Source organism: Nycticebus coucang, chromosome 12 (assembly GCF_027406575.1).
Source record: "Nycticebus coucang isolate mNycCou1 chromosome 12, mNycCou1.pri, whole genome shotgun sequence".
NCBI lineage: Eukaryota > Metazoa > Chordata > Mammalia > Primates > Lorisidae > Nycticebus > Nycticebus coucang.
This window is the reverse complement of record NC_069791.1, coordinates 60,500,135-60,524,913: the sequence shown is the minus strand read 5'-3', so window position 1 is coordinate 60,524,913 and position 24,779 is coordinate 60,500,135. Positions and strand designations below refer to the sequence as shown.

The following is a 24,779-nucleotide window of genomic DNA, read 5'->3' as shown; positions in this document are numbered from 1 at the left end:
TTTTGTCTCTGCTTTTCTTATGAGGAAGAAAACTAACACTTGATGAGGACCTGCTAAGTGCATAGAAACAACCCAGACTGTTCACATTACTTATTTTAGTGGGGATGTAGTGCAAAGAGTTGGGCATTTTTTTGAGGGGGGGTGTTGTTATTTATTTAAATTTCAGATTAATGTGAGGGGACAATTAGGTTGCAATGTTTGTATTTGTTTGGAAGAATCCCTGTTGTAGTTATGTATGGCACCCAGAGGGGTGCCATATACCTTTACATGATGCCCATTAAGTAACTTTGTTGTGCAGGCTGGAGTGCATTGGCATGATAATAGTTTACTGTAGCCTGGAACTCCTGGGCTCAAGTACGTGATCCCCCTATCTCAGCCTCCTTAGTAGCTGGAATTATAGGTGCACCATGGGGTCTTGCTATGTTGCTTAGGCTGGTCTCAAATTCTGGCCTCTAGTGATCCTTCTACCTCAGCCTCCCAAAGTGCTGGGACTACAGTGTGAGCCACTGTGTCTGGCCAGAGTTTGATTTTTGAGTCACCTAAACCTGTATTAAAATCCCATGATGTTTATGATGATTAAATAACTTAATATCTGTTAAGGCACTCAGAACTGTATTGGGGTGCATGATATTAAGTGTTAGTTATAAACAAACAATAACAACAAAAACCTAGCTCTGAGACCTTGGACATGTTACTTAGCCTTTCTCTGATCTTTAGTTTCCCCAGATGCAAAATGGGAGACCACGAGATTAGTCTTATGGACTGAATGAGATAAGGAAAGTAAAATATCTAGCTCGATGTCTGGTTCTTCGTTGACAATCCGTGTTATTTCCTTCCCTCCTTTGCTTCTAAATGTTAGAGAATCAAAGGCATGAGCACTGATACAGAATGGCCAATGTGCTTATTGATTTATTCTTTTAAAGTTGGAATATGAATACCAGGCTGAACAGCAGGTTTTCCAGGATGAATGAGATGGTGACCTGGGGATGCTATAAGACCCAAGAGTGGGCCAAAGTCAGGTCTGGCAAATCTGGGCTCTCCCACCTGCTTGTATTCACAACTGTGGCCCTGGTACCAATCAGACTGGCTACTACATTGGGTGTTCAATGAAATATTTGCTGGGTTGTTGGTAAACCAGCCTGCAGCAAACACTAGCCAGACAACATAGAGGCAAAAAGGCCTTGACATAAAATACATGAAGAATAACAAAACCTAGGAGACAGAGAAAGAGAGAAAATAGTGAAAAACTGAGGTGAAAGTTTGTAAAGCCACAGGCAAGGGGAACAACAGTTTTAGACTTTAGTAACATAGTTTATGCTAGGTCTTACACAATCTAACCTCAAAGATGAGCCTTGAAGTTATATTACAGTGTGAGGCAGAACTCCAGCTGCAGGGATAGAATAAACCAGCTCAGAGAAAGAGATGGCAAAATACCAGGATTGCAACATGGTCTATTTTAAAATGGTCATGAATGGGAAGGGTGCTCCAGGCTGGAGGTGCCGAGTTCCAGGGCTGGGTGCAAACTCCCCTGGCTCAGGGATCCTGCTGAGTTTCCTCTGGATGCCTTAGTTAATCACTTTCCCTGAAGCCTTAATTAATCAGTTTGTAGACATGACCCTGCTCAGTCCCACTGTAGCCTTCTAAGCCGGTCTTCCTATGTCACAGAGAAACAGATGGAGGACTAGCGCTCTCACGAGCTTCCTCTTCTTTTCTGCCCAGCCCAGGCTTGCTCAAGATGATGCAGAGGGTTGACCTAGGCTTCCTGGGTCTCAATCTACCAGAATTTTCTTTTTTTTTTTTTGAGACAAGGTCTCATTCTGTTGCATGGGCAATAGTGCAATAGTGTAATCACATGAAACTCCTCAAGCGATCTTCTGCCTCAGCTTCCTGAGTAGCTGGGAATACAGGCACCTGCCACAATGCCTGGCTAGTTTTTCTATTTTTAGTAGAGTCGATCTACCAGGATTTTTCCTCTGGGTGGGATCTGGGGGCAGCAGATGATAAAGCAAAGCAATAAAGTGAAGTTTGCTTTGCAAAAATCAAAGCCTTTTAAAAATCTGTCATGCAAAGGTGTATGGCTAGCTTAAACTTGTTGGAATGGGGTAATTCTCAGTGAGTGGTGTGTTAGAGGCAGAGATGAAGTTGGAGAGAACGAACATCACAGCTGGTAATGTCAATTATCTAGTAAAAGCACACCAGGTTTCTAGAAGATTCTCAGCTTTCAAAAAGAAAATATGGCTCCAATTTGCATCTTTCCCTACTGTTTATCTCACTCTCTAATTCATTCTGCTGGTCCTTTACTGGGCTTTAAAGAAAGAGTCTTCTAATTCCTCTTGACAGCCCATGGAAGAGTTTAAGGAAATTGGAGTCTCTCTTGCCCTCGGGGACTTGAGCCTGCAGGGTCCTGCTGGTCCCTGGGGTGGCTGTACTGATGCATTTAGAGGAATCGTGGCCCTGCCATTCTTCTCTTGGAGTCAGTATAGCTGGGGGACACTTAGGAGACTATCCTATCCTTTGGCATGCCTTCTCGTCTACCAGCTTCCTCTAGGGAACAAAGACCATTTTGACTGACCACTGATGACAGTCTCAAATGACACCCCAGCCTGAGTAGGAAAGTAGGCCTGGCTCAAGGTTGGTAAAATGGTTTCTCCTCCCTGGCTCAGACAAGTCAATCTGCTGTTTGACCTGGGGCTTGAACTGTCTGCTGAGGTGGCCGTCCCACTTCTCCACCTGCCAGGTGAATGTCAGGACTCTAGGCTGTTTCCTGGGAGCTGCTCACTCCTGGAGATGAGGACCCCAACTCCTGAAACAGTGGCTCCTCACCTTAGCAATCTGTTCCCGTCCCCTTTGCCCCTGTAACAAGGCACAGAGGCCCGTGGAGAGCTCCACGGCCAGAGGATGTGGATCGTGACAGGTTGTGTGAGGAAAGCTATTTGCCAAAGAGAGCCCAGGTGATGGGCCTGTAAAGAAAGGAGGTTCTAGACATGAACAGAGCCAACAGCAGACGAGGCCCAGGACTGCCGAGCTTCTTCACTGAGTGCTCCCACTACATCTGCCTCATCTCCATCCCAGCCTTCCCTCTGCCTGTCCTGTGTAAACTTAAAGCCCCAAATGAAAAGAAGTTAGCTGGTGAGGACTTTTCCATCTTAACCACACCCTCAGGGTGTCTCCCAGATGCTCCTCACCTGGTCAGGGCCTGTGCCCATCCCTGTCAGACTGAAAATCATTCCCATGGGTAAAATCTATTCTTAAGAAACATTGAGCATGCAGAGAAGAGATGGCTCTGGAAGCTGCTGAAATCCATAGGATCTAGGTAAGTCTGAATACAAGGAAAGCTGCTTTGGGCATGGAAAGTCCATGGCCAGAAACACCCTCCCTCAGGCTCAGAGAATTTCAAGAAGCAGAGCAGACTAGCCCTGCCTGCAGACCTCCAGGGTGCCCACCACCAAGGCACCATCGGAGAGCCCCTGCCTCTTCTGACAGCCCTGCCGCTGTGTGTCAGTGAGACCGGAGCGAGCCCATGCCCAGAGCTGTGGGGAGTAGCCCTAACAAAGAGAGGGCATTTGACTCCAAGATCCGAGCAGCTCTGATGCTGGTAGCATCTCGTCATGTAGGCTAGTGGCTAGTTATGACTTGTCCCACTGGCTGAGGGCAGTGCTGAGGGCCTCACTGATGGACTCCTCAGGACAAGGGGCCATGGACAGGAGGAACCTCACCTCTTGCTGCCTCCCTACCAACCAGCCAAGGCTTCAACACCCTCTTTTCCTCTTTCCTGAACAATGAGAGGTTTTCCAAAAAGCCCCCAAAGCAGAGAAAACATAGTGGCAACTGAATTATTACCCCATTGTTTGCTGATACTCTGATAATGCTGGCCATATCCTCTGTGTCTGTGAGCAGGTCGGAGTCACAGCCCCAGCTGAGGCTAGAAGCCACTGGGCAGGAGGATGCGGGGGGAGTGGGCTGGGAAGCCACGTGGGGAGAAGCCTGGCCCACGTGGAGGTGGCATTGAGGACATTATTAGGCAGCAAGTCCTGGCCGGCAACTGGGATATATGAGGACAAGGTTCTGCACCCTGGGGCAGGAGCCAGGTGAGACCCAGGAGGGGATTAGGCTCTCAGGTTTCAGTGTCACAGGGCACTAAAATACTTCTCACAAAACCTAGTCAGAGTCCAGTGGACCTGGAAAGAGTATCCGGGAGCCCTGGGCTCACAGGGACACATACCACATGGGCCCACTGGCTGCAGACCTGCCTGCTGGAGGAGCTCCCCAGGCACTCTCTGCCTTCCTTAGGAACAGTTCCAGAGCTGGGCAGGAAGGAATCTGCAGGGGAACAGCCTTGGCTCCTGCAGCTGCTGGGAACAGGGACTCTGGGATGGTTGGGGGAAGAGATGGAGTCAGGAGGAAATCCACACTGGGGGACCCCTGGGCGAGAGACTGTCTTAGACTGTCAGGAGGGGCTCCATTATGAGTCAATTTCTGACAGAAAACCTCCAGGTGAAAAACGGGTCAGGAAGATGAGATAAACCATCTGGCTCTGGGAAGCAGGAGCAGCTGGGCTCCTGGACAGACGGACAGAGGAGATGGAATCTTGGACCGTCATGGGAAAGAGTCTGGGCCTTGGGCCGTGCTGCTGGCTGGGTGGGCTGTAAACTGAAATTAATTAAAATAAATGAAATCCCCCAAATCAATTCCTGTTGCACTAGCCACCTTTCCTGTGCTGAAGAACTGCGGAGGCTAGCTGCTGTATTGTCCACAACGCGCATGGCACATTTTAATTACTGCAGATGCTCTGTTAGCACTGGCCTAGAGGCTTCCTTCAGCCCTGAGGTTTGAAATGCCTTTGGGTCCTAATCTGCCTCGCAGCATGATAGTGAACCCCGAGGCTTCAATCACTTTTACCACCAAAGCTGGGCCAGGACAGCCACAACAAGTGTTTTCACTGCAGATCCTCCTCAGGCTGGGAGAAAGACAACAGGAGACCAAGGTCTGGATCACAGAGGGCTACCAGGGTCGCGATCCCTTGGGTGTTCTCCCCAGGGAGGTGCTAAGTGAGTACTGCTACTCCCTCCAGGGGAGGGCAGTGGGCCCCTGCTGCTTCACCCCTCCAGGCCTAAGGGGACCAGCATCAGCAGGTACTGCCCACTGGGCGAGCCCTGCCTTCCTGGGCAGAAGGACCCCCGTTGAGGGGACACTTGCAGCCCTGCATATTGCCCTTCCTGGCACAGACATCCTTGCTAAGGCAGTGTTAACAGCACATCCCAGGCAGTCAGTGACACCATCACTCCTGCTGGTACCACAAGCTGCACTGACAGTGGAGTAGCTGAGACTGTCACTGCTTCCTGCACCAAGCTCCTATGCTGTCCCTCTAGGGTGACACTAGCATGACCAAAGCCTGGGGGCCACTCCTGCTCATGCTGTTTGCCCTAAAGGACAGCTGCAGGGGCATGGCCGTGGGATTACAGAGTCTACAGATCAGTTAGAGGAGAAATGATGCCTTGTTAACCACACCCTCAGGGCTTTTGGAGCATTGAGTTTTCTCACTCAGGGACACTGATCTTTCTTTCCAGTTGTTAGCTTGTCTTTGATTCTCCTCTCTAAAATATTACATTTTTCTTTATAGAGGTCTTAGCCATTTTTTGTTGGATTTACACCTAGGCATTGGATATTTTTCAGTGCTTATCATATCTTTAGAGGTTATCTTAAAAGTTTATTTTACTGTCTTTGCTGGTAAAATTCAGTTCATAATAGGAGGACAATCCAGCCCCGTAGTTGCCTTCAGATCATTCCAACTAAAACTCTTCCTGCTGGCCAACCAGGTCCTGCACAATCACTCAGGGCTGGGGACCCTCCAGGTTCCTCTGGGAGTTACGTCTTACTTCCAGGGAAGGAGCTGCCTCTGGTTTGGCATCAGGTGTTCAAATCAATACTACTATCATCGATCCCACTCTCTTGGGCCATCCCCGCAGAGTCCTGAGGTTTTGTGGGGGATTGAATTTCTCCAGTGTTTGTGTGAAGTTTTCTGTGAACAGAGTGTGAACTTAGGAAGGGGGCAGTTGGATTAGGGCAGGGACTTACTTGAGCAAGTCCACTTTCCATGGGGTGGTGAAGAGAATGGATGGAAACGGAGAGACTGGGAACAGCCATCATGTGAAGACAATGAAAGAATGAAGCAAACTGACCCATTGGCTGACACATCACCACCAGATCACACAGAACAAAGGGTGGAGAGGAAATGCAAGCGGGGACAATTTCAGATAACTGCTCCCTGGCTGTAATTAAAGCCGTTCTGTGACCTCCTTGCCGCCTAACTGTCCTTGCACAGCAGATGTGTGGAAGGAAGCACACACTCCTCTGTGTCATACATGCGTACACAAGTCACACCAGTGACATGCAAAGTGTGGCACAGTGTCCGGGTAGTGGCGAGACAGGAAAGTGGTTGAAGATTTCAAGTCACTTTTAGAAGCTATTGGCTCTTGAGCCAGATCCAGCTGGATCTGGAAGATGTTTCTTCCAGAACTTTGAATGGGTTCTAGTTTGTTTTTTTGCCTGATGATTTTGGGGATGCTTTTCCCAGAGTCTATTTGTGATGGAAGAAAACACAGCTTAGGGAGAACCCAGGGAACCTGGCTATGTTCTGTGCTCTCCCAGCTGGGTAGTGGCCTTTATCCCTTTCTCACCAGAATCCCCTTTAGAGGAGCTCACAGGGGGCTCATCTTCCTCTCTCTTTACAGCACAGGTCCACCCTGGCGTGAGTGAAATGCAGATGGCCCAGGATGGCTCTCTTCCTTCTTTGGGAAAAGTCTCTCTTACTGTGTCCCATCTTCTCACAATAAGAAAAACCAGGATATTGAGGAAATTGGAGGCACTTCATGGGTTAGGCCACCCCGGCTGGTCACTTTTAAGAAACTGTCTCCTTCCTTGACTTCCAGGATTTAGGAAGAGTGTCTTTCAGGTGGATGTTCCTGCAGATGTCACCTTGCTGTGCTTCCCAGGACAGGCTGCCCAGTATTTCTCCTGTGCTTGTGGGACATGCATGGCTGTCCAGACTGCCTCAGACATCACCAGAAACACATCTGAGTCAACTGTGGGATGACTCAGGGCTTTGAAATATTTAACCATATGTCCCATGACACTAGATGAAAATGATGCAGTTTCCCTACTGACAGGATGGCAGCTGGGGCTGAGGCTCAGCTTGGCGGTGACCCTGCACTCTGCACCCGGTCACGCTGCAGTGGGTGGCGAACCTTGTCCATGCTCCCGGGCTGTGGGCTCAGGACAGGGCCCCATGTGGGAGAGACACTGCAGGCTCTGAGGAAGGAGGCCAGGGCCCTCCACCTCGGGACAGAAGTTGTGCCCCTAAATGGGACTGGGCTTGGAGGAGGTGGGAAAGCACTAGGCTTAGCACCAAATGGTACCCACAGGAGTCTCATTGTTTGAAAATTAGCTGGGGTCCCTAGGCATGCTCTGCATGAGAGGAAGAATTGGCATGGTGAGGATACTATCTGTCTTATTTTTAAATTCCCAGTTATTTCCCTCTTTCTGAAAAATGCCCAGAAGAGCACTCGACATGGAAAAATGCTTGCTAACAGCTCAGCGTGGTGGAGAATACATCGACTACAAAGTCAGGGGTCCTGGATTCCAGGCCCAGTCCTGCCGCTCATTAGCAGTGTAATTAAACCGGGCACTTCCCTCTTCCGTGCAAGGGGGCACTCAGACCTATCTCGCAGAGTGTTTTGCGGGTCACATGCAATGATGTGTGCAGCATGTGACACAGTATCAACAATGTCAGTTGGATATTGATTCACAGGAGGCTGTGGGTATCTTGTCAATGAACATGGATTTGATGGCTAAGGAGGACCCTCTCACATCCCCAATTTTTAATCTTGAGGCAAGTAAGGATTTGAACGGAAGTGAGACCCTAACTCCTAAAAAAATGGAAAAAATACAGCTGGGCACCACGGCGAGTGCCTGTAATCCCAGCAGCATCCGGAGGCTAAGGCAGCGGGATGCCCCTAGCCCAAGTGTGAGGTTGCAGTCAGCTTTGATGCTGTTGCACTCTGCTCAGAGTATAGGGTGGGACTCTGTCTCAACAACAACAAAGAAAGCAAAGAATAAAAATAAAAAATAAGGAAATAAAAAAAATAGAAGACATAGCCGGCCATTCTTCCCTTTGGCCTCTCGTTGATCTGTGTTGAGTGTGGGAAAACTACTGAAGGAGGGGGAGAGAAGGTTCAGAAATCTGGAGTTTCTGTCAGTAACTGCACGAATTTCTTAGAACTCCCCCTCATTGTAGCTAGGGCCACTGAGTTGCTGTGAGCGCTTCCCTCAGAAGTAGCTTCCCCAGTAGCTGGTGAATCTCAGGTGAATATGGACGCCGGGAACTCTGACCTGTGAGAGAGGCCTAAGGTACAAGGTGCTGGTCACACCTGGACAGTAGGGGTGGGCTGGCTAGGAAGGGCACAGATAATCCAAAGCAATAGGCAATTCAACCTTCCCTATCCTGCCTCTTTAGCCAATAGGTCCAAATTTTTCTCCCTCATAAGGAACAGGGTTGAGAAATGTGCAGGTAACTGCTCCTCCTGCACAGGAGGGTGTAAGAGCAGGAGGTGCGTATGGGCTGGAGCCCTGAGCCCCAGGCATTTGCAGCCTTGGACACTGGTACATGAGGTCGATCTGTGTGGCTGATAGAATGGGAGGCCTCAGAAGAGAGGCCTGAGAGCATCTGGGGAGTGGGCCAGAGAGGTCTGATCTTAGAGGCTGTGGGTACTGGGGGAGGGGATTATCATCTGCTTTGCCTGGAAGGAAGGGCTCAGCTCAGGGAGGAATCTCCTTCCTGCACATCCCAGGCAGGGCCAAGACCTTGAGCTGAGAGTCTGTTTTGAGAGTGGTCCAGTTCAGCTCTTGGCAGGGGTAGGAGTTGGGCATTTGTCTTGCAGAAGGGATGGCCCTTCATGACACCTTTCCCCCCCATTCTCTTTCTTTCACGCCTGCACTCCCAGCCCTTCCTGCCCATCCTACAGCCTATGAGGCCTACCTTGGGTTTAAAGGCAATGAGCTTCAGAATCATCTCCACAGTGAAGAGGCCAGTGAAAAGCATGTTGAGGATGTTCATGGCGATTTTGAACAGGCAACTCTGGCCGTAGTGCTGCATGGGGAAGGGGAGCCGTGAGCACAGGGCAGGACAGCCTCTCCTCCCACCACCTTGGGCCAGCCTTCTCGGAACCCTAGCTCCAACACAGCTCTTCTTTGGACCCACCCCCAGGAGGCCGCCCACTTCTACATGGGCAGTTGAGTGAACTCAGGGAGGCTCCAAGTCCTTGTCTGCTCTGCCATCTCTGAAAACAGAGGTTGGCAGAATTCTGTGCTCTTTCTCTGATTGTGACAATTTTATGGAGAATTCTGGCTCCAGAGCGCTGGGCCCCAAGTTTCCTGAAGACAGGTGGGAGCCGTGCCTTACGTGTCTCAGTTGTCTATTTCTTCCCTGTTGTAACAACTCAGAGTCCTGCAATTCTTTTTTGAGGACCCAGAGAGGAACGCATCATGGGAAGGGACACTTACCTTTCTGCATCTGCCTCCCTTGGTGACCAAGAAGGGGCAGACAGGCCAGCCCTGCTACCATCTAGCACTCTCTACCCTCTTATAGCCGCCCTCTCCCTCAGGCACTGCAGGCTGGTTCCCCCTTGGACGGACCTGCATGGCCAGGCAGATGGTGTTGAGCAGGATGAGGACGAACATCAGGTACTCGAAGTAGGTGGAGTTGACCACATACCACACTTTGTACTGGTGCTGGTTCTTGGGGATGTACCTTCGCAGGGGCCGGGCCTTGAGGGCATACTCCACACACTGTCGCTGGGAGGGAGTGGGATGGGGTGGGAATGGGAGAGCAGGGGTTAGCTACCTGGAAGAGGTGGGGGATGGCAGAGAGGTCTATGAAATCACACACATGGGGGGTAGGGTTCTCTGGAAGCCAGAGAGGTCACCTATTCTCTAGTTCACTTATAGGTTTGAGAAGGTGTTTGGAAAATGTTTGGATTTTCTGCCACTTCCTTAATCAAGAGGAGAGTCATCTAGTCAAAACTCTTTGTCTAGATCAGAAAGGAGCATGTGTCTCAGTGGGTAGTCAGGATTTGAGAAATGCCTACGTACTAACTGACAGATACTTGGTCCGCCCATTGATTATTTTCTTTTTTTGGCCGGGGCTAGGTTTGAACCCGCCACCTCCAGCATATGGGACCGGCGCCCTACTCCTTGAGCCACAGGCGCCGCCCCCATTGATTATTTTCTATGCCACAGACTCTTTTGGGGGAACGTCTCTCCTCAATTTTTCTTTCTTGTCCTAAATCAATTGTCCTTATTTGCTAGTGTTCACAAGATCAGAAGACATAGCTTATTGATAAGGGAGAAGGCCTTGGGCTATCTGGGTACACATTTTTCTGCACTGTGCTTAGATTCCAAATCAGGGACCAGATTCACTCCGGCCTCCTCTCTCGCCCTAGTCTCCGTGTCTAGTCCCTAAGCCTCCCCAGTATTACCTCCTTCTACTCTTTCCACTTCTATTGTCATTAGCCTGACACTGGGTCAGGGTCCAATCGCCTGTCATTTCCACCTTCTAATTGGCCTCCTTCTTTCTCATCTTATTTTTGGCCCACAATCTGCAGAGCAGCCAGTATGAGTCTCCGCCTAAGATGCAAAACAGAGACCCATGATGGGCTCAGCCGGCCAGTGAGGCTCACGCCGACTGTGCTGCATGTCTGCGCCCTGCCCCTTGCTGGAAGCAGTCCTTATTGGTAGGCAGGGCTGCATTTCTCCATGGACTGTCCCCACTGGGAACCTCGCTGGGGCCTGGGCATTGAAGACTACACCTACATTCCACCCTAGCAGCTCCATGACTCACTGAAGGCACTGCCGGCTCCCCTTCTCGAGCTACCAAACCTGGCACAGTACTTGGAATCACCAGCTCACTCCCACTCAAGCCTCTTACCTGCCCCCACCTCCTGCCCCTCCTCTGGTTTTACTTAAGACACCAGGTAAGAGTAGTTTTGTGAGGCCCCAAAGCTCTCACTTCCTCATGGTTCCAGTTTTTCAGCTCTGTCTGTATCAGCGGTGCCAACTCCCCTGGGTACTTTCTAGCTTGTCAGCATCTATGTAGGGCTAGAGGGCATAAGATTGTTTTCACAAGACCTAATATAGAGTATCCTTAAGTCAAATCTTAACAAATATTTGTGGGCTGGATACATTTGCCAGATCTGGGATTTGTAGGGATTTGCATTTCTTTTGCACAAGCCCTTCTAAAAGACCGAGAGCCCCACTCTTGCTGAGGAATGGAGAGAGAGGTCTTGGTGCCCACACTGACTCCCTGACTCCACCTCCTGCTGCCGCCTCAGCCCAGGGGCGATTCTTCCCCACTCCCCAGAAGGCTACCTGGTTCTTGTCCAGCTCACAGTTCTTGTACTCCTGCTCGCCCTGCTCCTGGAAGGTGACAATGACGAAACCCACGAAGATGTTCATCATGAAGAAGGCAATGATGATGATGTAGATGATGAAGAAGATGGAGATCTCCACGCGGTAGTTGTAGATAGGGCCCTTGTCTTCCGTGTGGGAGTCGATGGAGCGGTACAGCAGCCTGCAGGAGGGGACAGGCCCAAAAGGGGGAGCTGGAGGAGCAGTGGCACCACGCGAGTGACGGCGCTGCTGCCCTGCACGTCTCTGGGATGGGGCTGCAGGCTCTAGGCCTTGTGACTTTGCGCAAGATTCAGATTCTTCTTCTGTAAGAGGGAGACCATAATACCTGACTTTCCTTCCTTGCAGGGTAGTTGAGATGATGTATGTGAGGGTGTTCTGGCACTGTCAAAAGTCATTTAAATGTAACCTAAGTCATGGACACTGATTTCAAATACTGAAAATATTGGTAAATATTGAAACAGCTTTGCAAACTGACATGGACTCAGAGGATGTTTGAGGGAACATAAAATAAATCTGTCTGAGAGCAAATATCCAGGTAGATAAAATACTGATGTGACACAAGCTTGTTCAGGTCATCGGCAGTGGTTTGTTTTGCACTTAAGCAGTTTACAAACGCATGCCATGTGCTTGGGTCTGGGCTGTGCTCCACGAAGCCTGCCGCTCTCCACGGTCAGGGATTACCTCCTCCCTCCTTTGTCACCCTGCACACATTTGGTTATTCTCTAGATATAAGCCATATTTTACCATATAATAATGGTGACTCTCATCCAAGATCCATGCCCTGTTGTTGACTTAGAAATACTTAGAGACTTTTCTGATTTTCACATTGTAATTTCACTGGAAAGCATATGGCAGGAAAAGCGGTGTCCATGCCAAGATGTATGGAGCACGTGATGGATTGCTGCTGGGCAGAGGTATCAGTGTGCAGGGCCCACAGGCAGGTCTAGGCATGAATGCATGACCTCTGCCAAGGGGCTAGGGCTTACTTCCCACCGTAACTATAGGCAAGGCTGTCTCAAAGGAGCCAGGGGTAGAGACTAACAGAACAGAGACATCTCAGCTGTCTTCATCTGTACCGAGTGCATGTTTGGACTGGTCATCTCGAATCCCATGATGGTCAAAGGGCCCACACTGGAGAAACTCTGTGCCCCATTCCTGGGTGAGGAAGACCCAACATTGTGGCTCTTGCTGAGGTTAAGAAGAGAGCTTAAAAAAAAAAAAAAAAAAGCTGTGTATTTGTGGGAGTTTCTAAACTGGCTGGGCACAGTGGCTCATGCCGGGAATCCTAGCACGTTGGGAGGCCGAGGCAAGAGAATTGCTTAAGGCCAGAAATTTGAGACCAGCCTGAACAACACCTTGTTTCTGTAAGAAAAAAAAAATTATCGGGCGGCGCCTGTGGCTCAAAGGAGTGGGGTGCCAGCCCCATATACCAGAGGTGGTGGGTTCAAACCTGGCCCCGGCCAAAAACTGCAAAAAAAAAAAAAAAAAAATTATCTGGGCATAGTGACACAAACCTATAGTTTCAGCTACTTGGGAGGCTGAGGCAGGAAGATCACTGGAGCCCAGGCTGTTGCAACACTCTGGCCTGGGTGACAGAGCAAGACCTTGTCTCAGAAAATAAAATGAAAAATGAAACAAAATGGTATCATCTTCACCAGTGATGGTGGCCTACAGGTGGTTTTAGAAATAGCCCCTCACTGACTGGGGAGGACATGGGTAAGCAGGACTATGGGAAGGAGGGTGGGATGTTGACAGATACTGATAGAACTTGAGGACGGGCTGGAGGGCCACTGTGCTGGGCCTCTGATGTCAGGGGACAAGGCTGTGGTCTGCACACTCACTCTGGCCACCCCTCGAAGGTCGAGACTGTGAAGAGGGCCATCATGGCCGCTAGGACATTGTCGAAGTCGAACTTGCTATTCTCCCAGCTTCGGGGCTGGATGATGGGGTGGTCAACCTCCCCGTCCTTGTATGTGATGTAGTTACCCCTGAGAGGAGGAGAAGGAGTTAGTTCTGGCCTCCCCATCCCCCTGCACTCCTGCCCCACTTGGCGCCCCACCCACATGCTGCTGAGAGGAGACCGGCCAGGTTTGAACCTCAGAGTGCTAGCCATTTGGAAGACCCTCAGTGGGCAGAACCTTCAGGAACAGAAAACGTTACATGTCCTGTCAACAAGACCAGATGACACAAGGGTGAAAGCCCTGGTGCCACTGTGGTCTGAGAAAGAGTGAGCTTTCCCGACCTCCCAGGATCAGCCAGCCAGGGCACTGGCTGTCCTCCCACCTCTACTCACTTGCATTCTGCCTCGGTCTGCTTGGAACTGTCTGAGCAGGTGTAGAGCTTCCCCTGGAAGGCAGAAGAACAAAGTGCTTAGAGATGTTCATTAACCAATGAGTCAATCAAAAAGTAATTCCTGAGCATCTCTACAGCCTGGCACAGTGCAAGGGACTGCCGGTTGCAGTGCAGATTCCAGAGGGGAAGGATGTGACTCACGCAGAGGGAGCAGTAGCACACATAGGTGCTCAGGGCTGCCAAGTGCTATTGAGATGTAGAAATACAGAGCTCCACTCCACGAAGGCTGGACTCTCTAGGAAGGTCTCGTGAGGAAGGGAGAGGCAGAGCTGGGGTCAGATGGATGAGCTAGATGAGGACACCAGTGGATGTTTATATGGTGGGTTGGGAGGAGGCTGGGGAAGAATGCTTTAGGTGGGTCTTACCCTCAGAAACCTTAACTGCTTAAGGCAGAAAAGAGCAGCGCCTAGCTGGAGCACTGCCTGCTTGCACTGGGGCCTCAGCGGGGAGCAGAGGAGATGGCTCAGGTAGGCACTGGGACTGGGCTGCGCAGGGAGCACAGGAAGCTGCTTATAATAAGTCACCACTGCAGGTTTTCAGCAAGTGACCCACACAGAGGTTCCAGAAGGGGAAAGTCCCTCTCCTTGCTAGGAGGAAGGATAGGCAAAGTACAGGGGTGAGGAGATTTCTGCTTGGAGGCCAGACCTCCTTCCAGTTGTGCCCTCTTCTGGTCTGGGAGCTTGAGCTGGGCCATGCATGGAGGGCACATCCATGCCCAGTCTGACCCACTACTGCCCTCTCTGTGTTATACCTGCCAGTCCCCTTCCTGGGAATTTTGGCAGGAGGGGAAGGCAGCAGGGCTGCACGTCAGAGCCAATGCCATACCTTGAAGAGCTGGACCCCGATGCAGGCGAACATGAACTGCAGCAGCGTAGTGACAATCACGATGTTCCCGATGGTGCGGATGGCGACAAACACGCACTGAACCACATGCTGCAGGGGGAAGGGGGTGGGGAAGGTGGGGACGAGGCTTCAGGAGCCCACTGCAGCCTGAGCTCCTTCTGCTGAGCCTCGAGTCTCTAGGGAGGTAGCACTGCAGCCCCTTTGCTGCCAGTGGGAGAAGTCAGGCCAGAAGGCAACGCAACCTTCCCAGAGGAAGCCATGGGCCCTGATGGGTCGCAAAGTCCCCACTGGACTAGGTGACTGCAAGAACAAGAGCCTGTCAACTTCCCATTTTATAGTGGGAGGGACATCGGGAGGGCATCACCATCTGGGAAACTGGGTTCACGTATGGATCCCCCCTTTGAGTTTTGCTTAGGAACCAGGTTTCAAATGGTTGCCTCTGCGATTATTTTGTTCATTATGGAGCCTGGAGCCTGGAGCTCCAAATTATTTTGTTCAGCCATGGACCCTGACCGTCACCCCCCCTTCCAGCCCAGCCCTCACCTCCACTGCACCCCACTAACCAACAGGCTGGAAGATGCTGGCATCTTACCTTTAGCCCCTTGGCCCTGTTGATGGCCCTCAGGGGCCTGAGCACTCGCAGAACTCGCAAGATCTTCACGACATTGATGGCACTGGACCTGGGAGGGAGAGACAGGGCAGGGTAGTAAACGTCTCTTATTTCTGGTGGAGCAGGAGACAATGTGCTGAGGTGGGTCCTGACAGGTGACTCTGGGCACCCCTGAGAAGAGGTGAAGTCTGTTTTGGGGACCTTCCAATTCTGGGACCATTCTCTACTGTCCCACCCCGTAAGAACCTGGAGCCTGCCCGTGACCTTGGTTGTGAGTAGACACATGAAAAACAATTCACCAGGAGTCATTATTAACTTAATATGTTACTTATGGGGACATCCATAGTTTCAAAAAAAGGAGACTCAGCAAGGCAACCTGAATTCAGACCCCAGTGTTGCTACCTGAGTAGCAAGTCACTGAGGACAAATTTCCTCCTAACTTCTGAGCCTTAGTTTCTCCATCTGTGAAATGGGGCACTAATCAACTTAGAATGTGGTTCAAGGATTGAGTGAGAATTTTGTGTGAATCATTTAGCTGTCTGTGTACCTGGCACATATTAGGAACAGAATAAATGGAAGCTTTCATTCTCATGCCTGCTGAAGATATCATTGTACTTAAACACTGCACTAACGGGGGCCTGTCAGGCTTTGTGGCTAGAGGTGGTGAGCATGGGGAGGAGACTTTTTGGTGCTCATCTCCATTATAACTGTATACAAAATCTACTCTGGTTCATAGCACATTCCAGACTCCAAGAAAGAACAGTCTCTGCACAACAGGCTCCACCTACCTGGGAGGCCAAGGCCAAGCTACAGCTTTTGGGGGCCTCAGGTGACTGCTACTCTCCTGAAGAATAGGAGCAACTGGGAAAGATCTGTCGCAGTCCCCTTGGCAGGATGCAGGGATGGTTTGTGGAGTTAAACATGCATCCCAAACGGGGCGTATTAACCGCTTTGGTTGGGGAGCAACTCTAAAGTACATTCCACATGCTCCCTGATGAAGATATCCTCCTGAGCATCTGGAGAGTCTTAATATCTACTGTTTGACCTAAAGAAGGTTTGCCACACCAGTAAGCCCTGACCTCACTCTGCATGGGCTTGGCGACGTGCTCAAGTAGTACCTGGTAGAAGATGCGATTTCGCTCGTGCACACTCTTCCATTCCGAAAGATTCAAGGGGCACAGTATCTAGCACTGTGAGCTCAGGTTGCCTCAAATAACACAGAAGTGATTTAAAGGTCAGGTGGGGAAAACACAAGTTGAAGAGGAGGAATTCCTGGTTCAAGGTTAAATAATGGTTTAGCAGTGGTGATTGGATTAGAATCTAGATCTGTAGACTCTCAGAAGGAAAATCTGGGGTAACACAATTGATGATCACAGAGAAGGGTCTCTTCCTCAAGGCTTCTCCCCACATGATTGCACTGACCAAGAAAGCCCCCTTGGGAAGAGAGGTCCAGGAACCCTAGGACCTATGTCTTTCTCTGCCACCAGTGTGACCTTGAGCAAGTCTCATGATACCCTGAACCTCAAATTTCCCATCTATAGAGGGCGGAGACAAGATGGCTGACTGAAGCCAGTTTTCCACAGAGGCTCCCGTCCAGAAGGAGAGTTAAAGGACAGAAATTTAGTAAGTAACCTGGTGGATTTGAGCTGCACCAAGAGAGAAGGTTGAAGAATGCACATCAACACTGCTGAGGCGAGCTGCAACCACAAGGATACAAACAAAAGCTGAGACTTCAACTGAGAGTAACTGTTTCACTAGGGTCAAACAGAAACCAGCTGAAAACAAGACAGAACCACTTAGCCCCACCACACCAAACAGGGCCCCAGTTTCTCAGGCCATAGCACTGTACAGGTCCTCAACAAAGCTCCAAGGGAAAAATCAAAGGGTGTAAAACAATCATGGGGTGGAATCAGCAGAAAAACTCTGGTAACATGAATAACCAGAATAGAGCAACCCCCCACCCCAAGGAAAGATATGGCAGATGTAACTGAAGATCCCATTCATAAACAACTGACCGAGATGTCAGAAATCAAATTCAGAATTTGGATTGCAAACAAGATTAATGAAGTGGAGGAAAATTTGGAATTAGAAATTTGAGCAGCAATTCAAAAGTTGGAATTAGGAATTCGAGGAGAAATTCAAAAGTTGTCTCAAGAATTTAATGAATTTAAAGACAAAACCACCAAAGATTTAGACACATTGAAGCAAGAATTTGCAGCCCTCAAAGATCTGAAAAATATAGTAGAATCCCCCAGTAACAGAGTGGAACAAGCAGAAGAAAGGATTTCTGACATTGAAGACAAAGTCTTTGATTGCTCCCAAACTCTCAAAGAGGAAGAGAAATGGAAAGCAAAAACGGATCATTCTCTCAGAGAACTCTGGGATAATTCGAAGAAGACTAATATCAGACTCATTGGAATCCCTGAATCCGATGAAGTGGCCTCGCTAGGCACAGGGGCCCTTCTCCATGAAATTATGAAAGAGAATTTTCCAGACATGCTAGAGATTCTGAAATTTAGATAGAAGACAGTTTCAGAACCCCAGAACAGCTCAATCCCAATAAGACATCCCCCAGGCATATCATAATTAACTTCACTGAAGTTAATATGAAGAAGAAAATTCTCAAAGCAGCCAGAAGTAAGAAAGCCATTACCTACAAAGAGAAGAATATTAGAATGACTACAGATCTCTCTGCTGAAACTTTTCAAGCCAGAAGAGGGTGGTCATGGACTTTTAATCTCCTAAAGCAAAATAACTTTCAACCCTGGATCCTGTATCCAGCTAAACTGAGTTTCATTTATGATGGAGAAATTAAATACTTTAATGACATTCATATGATGAAGAAATTTGCCATAACCAAACCAGCTCTTCAGGATATTCTCAGACCTATCTTCCACAAAGACCAACCCAATCCTCTACCACAAAAGTAAACTCACTCAGAAACTTTTGATCAAACTCCAACTGCCACATTGGCGAAAGGATTAAAAATGTCCACTGGACTTTCGAAAAAATCGATACCCCAAATTTTACCAGACTTATCAATATTCTCCATTAATGTGAACGGCTTAAACTGTCTTCTAAAGAGGCATAGGTTAGCTGACTGGATACAAAAACTCAGGCCAGATATTTGTTGCATACAAGAGTCACATCTTACCTTAAAAGACAAATATAGACTCAGGGTGAAATGATGGTCATCCATATTTCAGGCAAATGATAATCAGAAAAAAGCAGGAGTTGCAATTCTATTTGCAGATACAATAGGCTTTAAACCAACAAAAGTAAGGAAGGATAAGAATGGTCACTTCATATTTGTTAAGGGTAATACTCAGTATGATGAGATTTCAATTATTAATATCTATGCACCGAACCAGAATGCACCTCAATTTATAAGAGAAACTCTAACAGACATGAGCAGCTTGATTTCCTCCAGCTCCATAATAGTTGGAGATTTCAACACTCCTTTGGCAGTGTTGGATCGATTCTCCAATAAGAAGCTAAGCAAAGAAATTTTAGATTTAAACCTAACCATCCAACATTTAGATTTAGCAGACATCTACAGAACATTTCATCCCAACAAAACTGAATACACATACTTCTCATTAGCCCACAGAACATACTCTAAAATCGATCACATCTTAGGTCACAAGTCTAACCTCAGTAAATTTAAAGGAATAGAAATTATTCCTTGCATCTTCTTGAACCACCATGGAATAAAAGTTGAGCTCAGTAACAACAGGAATCTGCATACTCATACAAAAACATGGAAGTTAAATAACCTTAAGCTGAATGATAGCTGGGTCAGAGATGAGATTAAGAAGGAAATTGCCAAATTTTTGGAACAAAATGACAATGAAGACACAAATTATCAGAACCTCTGGGATACTGCAAAGGCAGTCCTAAGAGGGAAATTTATAGCACTGCAAGCCTTCCTCAAGAGAACGGAAAGAGAGGAAGTTAACAACTTAATGGGACATCTCAAGCAACTGGAAAAGGAAGAACATTCCAACTCAAAACCCAGTAGAAGAAAAGAAATAACCAAAATTAGAGCAGAATTAAGTGAAATTGAAAACAAAAGAATTATGCAACAGATCAATAAATCAAAAAGTTGGTTTTTGGAACAGGTCAATAAAATAGATAAACCTTTGGTCAACCTAATCAGGAAAAAAAGAGTAAAATCTCTACTCTCATCAATCAGAAACGACAAAGACGAAATAACAACAGACTCCTCAGAAATTCAAAATATCCTCAATGAATATTACAAGAAACTTTATTCTCAGAAATATGAAAATCTGAAGGAAATTGACCAATACTTGGAAGCACGTCATCTTCCAAGACTTAGCCAGAATCAAGTGGAAATGTTGAACAGGCCCATATCAAGTTCTGAAATAGCATCAGCCATACAAAACCTCCCTAAAAAGAAAAGCCCAGGACCAGATGGTTTCATGTCAGAATTCTACCAAACCTTTAAAGAGGAATTAGTACCTATATTACTCAACCTATTCCAAAAGGTAGAAAAAGAAGGAAGACTCCCCAACACATCCTATGAAGCAAACATTACCCTGATCCCCAAACCAGGAAAAGACCCAACAAGAAAAGAAAATTATAGACCAATATCACTAATGAATATAGATGCAAAAATATTCAAAAAGATCCTAACAAACAGAATCCAGCAACACATCAAACAAATTAGACATCATGACCAAGTTGGTTTTATCGTAGGGTCTCAAGGCTGGTTCAATATCCGTAAATCTATAAGTATAATTCAGCACGCAAACAAATTAAAAAACAAAGACCATATGATTCTCTCGATTGATGCAGAATAAGCTTTTGATAATATACAGCATCCCTTCATGATCAGAACACTTAAGAAAATTGGTATAGAAGGGATATTTCTTAAACTGATAGAGGCCATCTACAGTAAACCCACAGCCAGTATCATATTGAATGGAGTTAAATTGAAATCATTTCCACTCAGATCAGGAACCCGACAAGGCTGCCTATTGTCTCCACTGCTCTTTAACATTGTAATGGAAATTTTAGCCACTGCACTTAGGGAAGAAAAGGCGATCAAGGGTATCCATATATGGTCAGAAGAGATCAAACTTTCGCTCTTTGCAGATGATATGATTGTATATCTGGAAAACACCAGGGATTCTACTACAAAACTCTTAGAAGTGATCAAGGAATACAGCAATGTCTCAGGTTACAAAATCAACATTCATAAATCGGTAGCCTTTATAAATACCGCCAAGTTGAAAAAACAGTTAAGGACTCTATCCCATTCACAGCAGTGCCAAAGAAGATGAAATATTTGGGAGTTTATCTAACAAAGGACGTGAAAGATCTCTATAAAGAGAACTATGAAACTCTAAGAAAAGAAATAGCTGAAAATGTTAACAATGGAAAAACATACCATGCTCATGGCTGGGAAGAATCAAAATTGTTATTAAAATGCCCATACTACCCAAAGCAATATATAATTTTAATGCAATCCCTATTAAAGTTTCACTCTCATACTTTAAAGATCTTGAAAAACAATACTTGGTTTTATATGGAATCAGAAAAAACCTCGAATAGCCAAGACATTACTCAGAAATAAAAACAAAGCAGGAGGAGTTACGCTACCAGACCTCAGACTATACTACAAATCGATAGTGATCAAAACAGCATGGTACTGGCACAAAAACAGAGAAGTAGATGTCTGGAACAGAATAGAGAACCAAGAGATAAATCCAGCTACTTACCGTTATTTAATCTTTGACAAGCCAATTAAAAACATTCAGTGGGGAAAAGATTCCCTATTTAACACATGGTGCTGGGTGAACTGGCTGGCAACCTGCAGAAGACTGGAAACTGGACCCACACCTTTTACCATTAACTAAGATAGACTCTCACTGGATTAAAGATTTAAACTTAAGACACGAAACTATAAAAATACTAGAAGAGAGTGCAGGGAAAACCCTTGAAGAAATCGGTCTGGGCAAGTATTTTATGAGGAGGAACCCCGGGGCAATTGAAGCAGCTTCAAAAATATACCACTGGGACTTGATCAAACTAAAAAGCTTCTGCACAGCCAAGAACATAGTAAGTAAAGCCAGCAAACAGCCCTCAGAATGGGAGAAGATATCTGCAGGTTATGTCTCTGACAAAGGTTTAATAACCAGAATCCACAGAGAACTCAAACGTATAAGCAAGAAAAGAACAAGTGATCCCATCGCAGGCTGGGCAAAGGACTTGAAGAGAAACTTCTCTGAAGAAGACAGGTGCACAGCCTACAGACATATGAAAAAATGCTCACCATCTTTAATCATCAGAGAAATGCAAATCAAAACTACTTTGAGATATCATCTAACTCCAGTAAGATTAGCCTATATCACAAAATCCCAAGACCAGAGATATTGGCGTGGATGTGGAGAAAAGGGAACACTTCCACACTGCTGGTGGGAATGCAAATTAATACATTCCTTTTGGAAAGATGTTTGGAGAACACTTAGAGATCTAAAAATAGATCTGCCATTCAATCCTATAATTCCTCTACTAGACATATACCCAGAAGACCAAAAATCACATCATAACAAAGATGTTTGTACCAGAATGTTTATTGCAGCCCTATTCATAATTGCTAAGTCATAGAAAAAGCCCAAGTGCCCATCGATCCACGAATGGATTAATAAATTGTGGTATATGTACACCATGGAATATTATGCAGCCTTAAAGAAAGATGGAGACTTTACCTCTTTCATGTTTAAATGGATGGAGCTGGAACATATTCTTCTTAGTAAAGTATCTCAAGAATGGAAGAAAAAGTACCCAATGTACTCAGCCCTACTATGAAACTAATTTATGGCTTTCACATGAAAGCTATAACCCAGTTACAACCTAAGAATAGGGGGAAGGGAGAGAGGGAGGGGAGGGAGGGGGGAGGTGGGCAGAGGGAGGGAGGTTGGTGGGATTACACCTGCCGTGCATCTTACAAGGATATATGTGAAACTTAGTAAATGTGGAATGTAAATGTCTTAGCACAATAACTAAGAAATTGCCAGGAAGGCTATGTTAACCAGTGTGATGAAAATGTGTCAAACGGTCTATGAAACTAGTGTATGGTGCCCCATGATCACATTAATGTACACAGCTATGATTTAATTAAAAAAAATTAAAACACTCTTGGCACTAAGGAGAAACAACTTTAAAAATGTTTCTCAAAACTGGTATTTCTATGTAAAAAAGTAGTAAAATAAGAAAAATAATATAAATGTAATGACCATAGGTTTTAATGGCGCAAAAGAGTAGCTGTTACATATGAATAAAATATTTTGCCTTTGAAAAAAAAAATTTCCCATCTATAAGATGACGTTAACAATACTTGCTCCATCAACTCCACAGTCTGTGTTTTGTGAGGCCCATGGAGGAAGGTGTATGGGAAAGTGCTCTGGAAGTTGAAGTGCAGGATTAACATTATCAGCTTTTAGAACTTGGTAGAAACTAGCAATCAGATGCTTTCAAACCTGCACCCTCGGCTGTATAGGGAAATCACCTAGAAAGCTTTTATCACTTCTGAAGCCCAGACTGAATCCCAGACGAATTAAGTCAAAAACTCTGGGAGTGGGACCTAAGAAAATATCTTTTTTTTTTTTTTAAAAGCTACCCAGGTGATTTATTTCACTATGTGCCAAGATTGAGAACAAGTAATTCCTCCCTCTATCTCTCACACACACACATGAAGTGCTTTAACTGGAGAGAGAAATGAGAGAGCAGGGAAGAGTGGACCAGGAGGTCAGGGCAGACCATGGCCATGGCAGGCTCTTGTCTGCTCGCTGAAGGGCACAGGGCACACAATGAGGAGGCAGGAAGGTGTTGGTGACACCTGTTTCTTAATAACATGGCAAATCCCATGTATTTAAATATATTACTGCTGGGTCAGCATGCCCCAGGTGTCACAGCACTGAGGACATCTTTTACGAGAAGTCAAAGCCACCATGTGGTACAATCTCAGAGGCCTAGGCACATTCTCTCTTGTCACACTGTGGTGGCCCTGCAGGGTTGTGTCATCTTCCCTGACACCATGGCTAGCTACACGTTCCAGCTTTGGCTAAGAGAGCCCTACTCACTGGATGCCAAAGGAGATGAGGGACACGCTGACCACCAGCAGGTCCAGGATGTTGAAGTAGTTCCGGCAGAAAGAGCCCTTGTGTAGAAACGCCCCATAGGCAGTCATCTGAAGGGAGGCACAGAGAAGCCTGGGTGTGAGTGGCCCCTGCCCAGCTCCAGAGACCCCCTCATGCCACCCTTTCCTCCCACAGCATCCCGTGGGTAGGCCCCAAGTACTGTTCTGGGGAACAGAAAGGATCAGAGAAGGAGATGCCATGCCAAGCAACGGTTCTGCAGCCATCCACGCAGTCACCAAAGGACCCCGCTCAGGATGCATAAGTGCTCCTTCCACCCCCCAGACCATGCCAGACTCTTTAATCCCATATTCAGAGCCCTTTCATATGGGTCCCTGCCACCCCTAACTGTCCAGTGCTCCTCATCACAAGTCCATGCTCTAGACCTGTGGGCCCTTTGCTGATGCCAGGCTGGGATTCCCTTCTGTGCATGCTGCCTAACTTCCTCTCCAAAGTCTCTTGTCCTCTGGCCAGCTGAGAGCACTAGGCATCTGGAGGAGGTGGGGGCATGCCCAGCAGGGTGTCCATCACTGAAAGTGTCCTTATTGTAGACAAACTGGGTGCTGGTCACCCTAGTGCCCTAGTAGAGGGTCACCAACAATTCTGGCAATTGGCAACCCTAAACCTCCACTTCCCAGCCTCAGGGGGTGCTTATAATCTATGCCAAATATTCTCAATTCAAGTCTACTGTTTTGTTTCTAGATTGCATCTGGGGTTCTTTAAGGGCAAGGGCTGTGGTGTTCAGAGGGGCGGTGTGGGTACAGCAGCTAAGTGCACCAAATCTGGAGCCAGACAGCTTGGGTTGGAACCCAAACTCTATCGTATTTTATTTGATTGACTGCAAGCAAGTTATTTAACTATTCTGTGTTCAGTTCCTCATCTGAAAATGAGGATAACGGGCAGCACCTGTGGCTCAAAGGAGTAGGGCGCCAGCCCCATATACAGGAGGTGGTGGGTTCAAACCCGGCCCCGGCCAAAAAAAAAAAAAATGAATGAAAATGAGGATAACAATAATATCTGCCCTATAGCAGCAATGGAGTAGTCATATGCAGACACTCAGAACACTATACTGCGGAGTGCTTTAATGACATGCAGTGCTGGCTGTCACTGTGGCTTAGAGTTGAATTCTGGGTTCTTCCTGTATGAGGCAAGTTCTGTTTCCTCATCTATAAAGTGGGGAGGGAAGGCTCATCCAGAAAAATGACACAAAAGCCCTTCGAAGACTTTAAAAAAGAGAATGCATGAGATCATGGTCATTGTCACAAGACCTGTGATTACCTCCCTCAGAGCCTGTTATAAAGCTGTGCCCTGTGGGTGCTCAACCAATAGCCTTTTCTGGTTGCTGACTT

General features: G+C 47.1%; 1 protein-coding gene across 7 annotated transcripts in view; it reads right to left on the bottom strand.

The window, feature by feature from the left end:
* CACNA1C (calcium voltage-gated channel subunit alpha1 C) overlaps positions 1-24,779 on the bottom strand; it is a 650,685-nt gene that overhangs the window by 80,702 nt on the left and 545,204 nt on the right. For all 7 annotated transcript variants that reach the window (XM_053555459.1, XM_053555465.1, XM_053555462.1 and 4 more), the window contains 8 exons: positions 23,377-23,483; positions 15,251-15,338; positions 14,641-14,748; positions 13,757-13,809; positions 13,305-13,451; positions 11,422-11,623; positions 9,691-9,849; positions 9,035-9,145 (listed from right to left, as the gene is read on the bottom strand). In XM_053555459.1, coding sequence (XP_053411434.1) covers positions 9,035-9,145; positions 9,691-9,849; positions 11,422-11,623; positions 13,305-13,451; positions 13,757-13,809; positions 14,641-14,748; positions 15,251-15,338; positions 23,377-23,483 — 975 coding nt within the window. The remainder of the gene's footprint in view (positions 1-9,034; positions 9,146-9,690; positions 9,850-11,421; positions 11,624-13,304; positions 13,452-13,756; positions 13,810-14,640; positions 14,749-15,250; positions 15,339-23,376; positions 23,484-24,779) is intronic.